Source organism: Limulus polyphemus, unplaced genomic scaffold (assembly GCF_000517525.1).
Source record: "Limulus polyphemus unplaced genomic scaffold, Limulus_polyphemus-2.1.2 Scaffold3091, whole genome shotgun sequence".
Taxonomy (NCBI): Eukaryota; Metazoa; Arthropoda; class Merostomata; order Xiphosura; family Limulidae; genus Limulus; species Limulus polyphemus.
In genome coordinates, this window is record NW_013668701.1 from 34,965 (window position 1) to 37,631 (window position 2,667).

The following is a 2,667-nucleotide window of genomic DNA, read 5'->3' on the forward strand; positions in this document are numbered from 1 at the left end:
GAAAATCTCTTCTCATTTGTAGTCAGAATAGTCATGATACAAAAGTGCAGGAAAAATCACTTATCATTTGTAGTCAGAATAGTCATGATACAAAAGTGCAGGAAAAATCTCTTCTCCTTTTTAGTCAGAATAGTCATGATACAAAACAGAGGAGTCGACCAGAAAGTAAAACTTACACACAACATATAGCTTGTATCTATTCACCAGAATCTAATTATATTGTTTTTGGTGTTCGAGTTTAAAATTATTGTCTACAGTATGTCCTGAGTCTGTGTGCTTTAGGAAACTTTTGACTACCTGGTGGATATCAATGTACACGAATACCACAAATATAACGTTATCATTTAAAGATAACCATTCTGCTCAATTTTTTAATATTATGCCAGCTTTTTAAAAGTTAAAAGCAGGAATAATCTTGACAGACTGCGAATTCATTTTTATTATTTATTCCCTTTAACGTTTAAAATCAGTTAAAGTATTAAACTGTTAAGAATGTGAATGAAATATTGTTATTTTTTATTTGATGTCGAATCAGTATTGGTATAATTCCATATTCTTAGTATATTTCTGTTTGTTTTATCTCATCAAGTAGTTTTTGACTTAAAAATATTAAAATTCTAGAATTTTCTGAGTTAATATGTTTGTTTCGTCAATAAAATGAGTTTCTTTGAACGATGTTATACCTCTATCAGCGACCGGGATTTTTGTTTAAACCGGTTCTGACCGGATTTATCGATATATCACCGCGCGTGTACGCCAAAAGTTTCGTCATTTACAAGTATACCAGTTCTTTTTTTACAACACGTCAGTAATATCCGAAATGTATTATTATTTTAACTTGTTTGTTTTTATCTAAATTATTTGTGAATTTTAGAGGAGTCTTTAACAAACAAGGAAAATGTGTACTTCGTTAAACACTACTTGTTAAAGTTGTTTTTCCATGAGAAACGAGCTATAAATAGATAATCGAATCAACTTCCAAAAGTAAATGCCGCATTAGGAGATTCGACAAACAGAAGTGAATATTTTACTTAGTATCTTGTCTTGTTACTATGACAACATCTGATGATTATGTTGTGCTTCCTCAGGGTCTGTTAAACAAGCAGCGTCAAACTATCGTTCAAGTATTATATTTTAAACTCTTTGTATTGGTAACTATCTGATACCAACAACATAATTTTCTAGAGCAAACTCTGCATATATCAGTGGAAATTCAGTCACAACGGCGTAAAATCGAACTGAGGTCATACGATTTTTTTATAACCACTATTTTAAAATTAGCCTTGAATGAAAACATCTCTGTTCGTTTGTTAATTTTCCGTATAACTTATTTTCGATGAAACTTCAGCGACACAAGTCCTTTCTTAAATAAAACTAGTTTATTCCCTCTCAATACAACTTTGAAATACACTTAATTTCCACAGTCACTTTAACTTAAACACACGCTATAATTCACAACGATTCACGCACTTTACTACCACGCTTGACTCAATTGTCCGTCTCTGTCTTTCTGCAATTATCTATCCATCTATATGCCGTCACTTCTCGCCGGTCTTATATATACGAAATAGAGGGCGTCTAGTAAACACTCGAGCCTTCACGAACGTTCTTGATACTCATTACGTGTTACCAGCGTCACGTGAATTCCGCTGTCGTAACATCATGTTATCTTTATAAGAGATCATCTTTAATACTGCAGTGCTTTATACTTTATAAATAAATAAACATATATATGTGTGTGTGTGTGTGTGTGTGTGTGTATTATAATTAAAGCACAGATAACCAAATTGAAAGTAAATTTTAATATCGATTTTTGCGATTGTTTAAAGAAAAGTCGATTAACATATTTGACTTCAGTCTGAATTAAGATGAATTAACAGGTTTGACACCAGTCTGAAACAAGTTAGATTAAACAGGTTTAACACCAGTCCGAAGTAAGTTGGATTAACTGGTTTGACACCACTCTGAAATGATTTGGTTTAACACAATCTGAGATAAGACGAATTAAAAGATTTGGAACCAGTTTCTTAACATCTCCTTGTCCATCATAATGATTTACTTGTGATACGAAAGACTCCTTGTCTATCATAATGATTTACTTGTGATGCGAAAGACTCCTTGTCTATCATAATGATTTACTTGTGGTATGAAAGACTCCTTTTCTATCATAAAGTTTTACTTGTGGTATGAAAGACTCCTTGTCTATCGTAATGATTTACTTGTGGAATGAAAGACTCCTTGTCTATCGTAAGGATTTACTTGTGGTATGAAAGACTCCTTGTCTATCGTAATGATTTACTTGTGGAATGAAAGACTCCTTGTCTATCGTAAGGATTTACTTGTGGTATGAAAGACTTCTTTTCTATCATAAAGATTTACTTGTGGTATGAAAGACTCCTTTTCTATCATAAAGATTTACTTGTGGTATGAAAGACTCCTTATCTATCGTAATGATTTACTTGTGGTATGAAAGACTGCTTGTCTATCGTAATGATTTACTTGTGGTATGAAAGACTCCTTTTCTATCATAAAGATTTACTTGTGGAATGAAAGACTCCTTGTCTATCGTAATGATTTACTTGTGGTATGAAAGACTCCTTGTCTATCATAATGATTTACTTGTGATACGAAAGACTCCTTGTCTATCATAATGATTTACTTGTGATA

General features: G+C 32.2%; 1 protein-coding gene across 1 annotated transcript in view; it reads left to right on the forward strand.

Annotated features, from left to right (window-relative positions):
- Positions 1 to 1,052: 1,052 nt before the first annotated feature.
- LOC106468633 overlaps positions 1,053 to 2,667 on the forward strand; it is a 45,283-nt gene continuing 43,668 nt past the window's right edge. The window contains exon 1 of the mRNA XM_022396979.1: positions 1,053 to 1,124. Coding sequence (XP_022252687.1) covers positions 1,053 to 1,124 — 72 coding nt within the window. The remainder of the gene's footprint in view (positions 1,125 to 2,667) is intronic.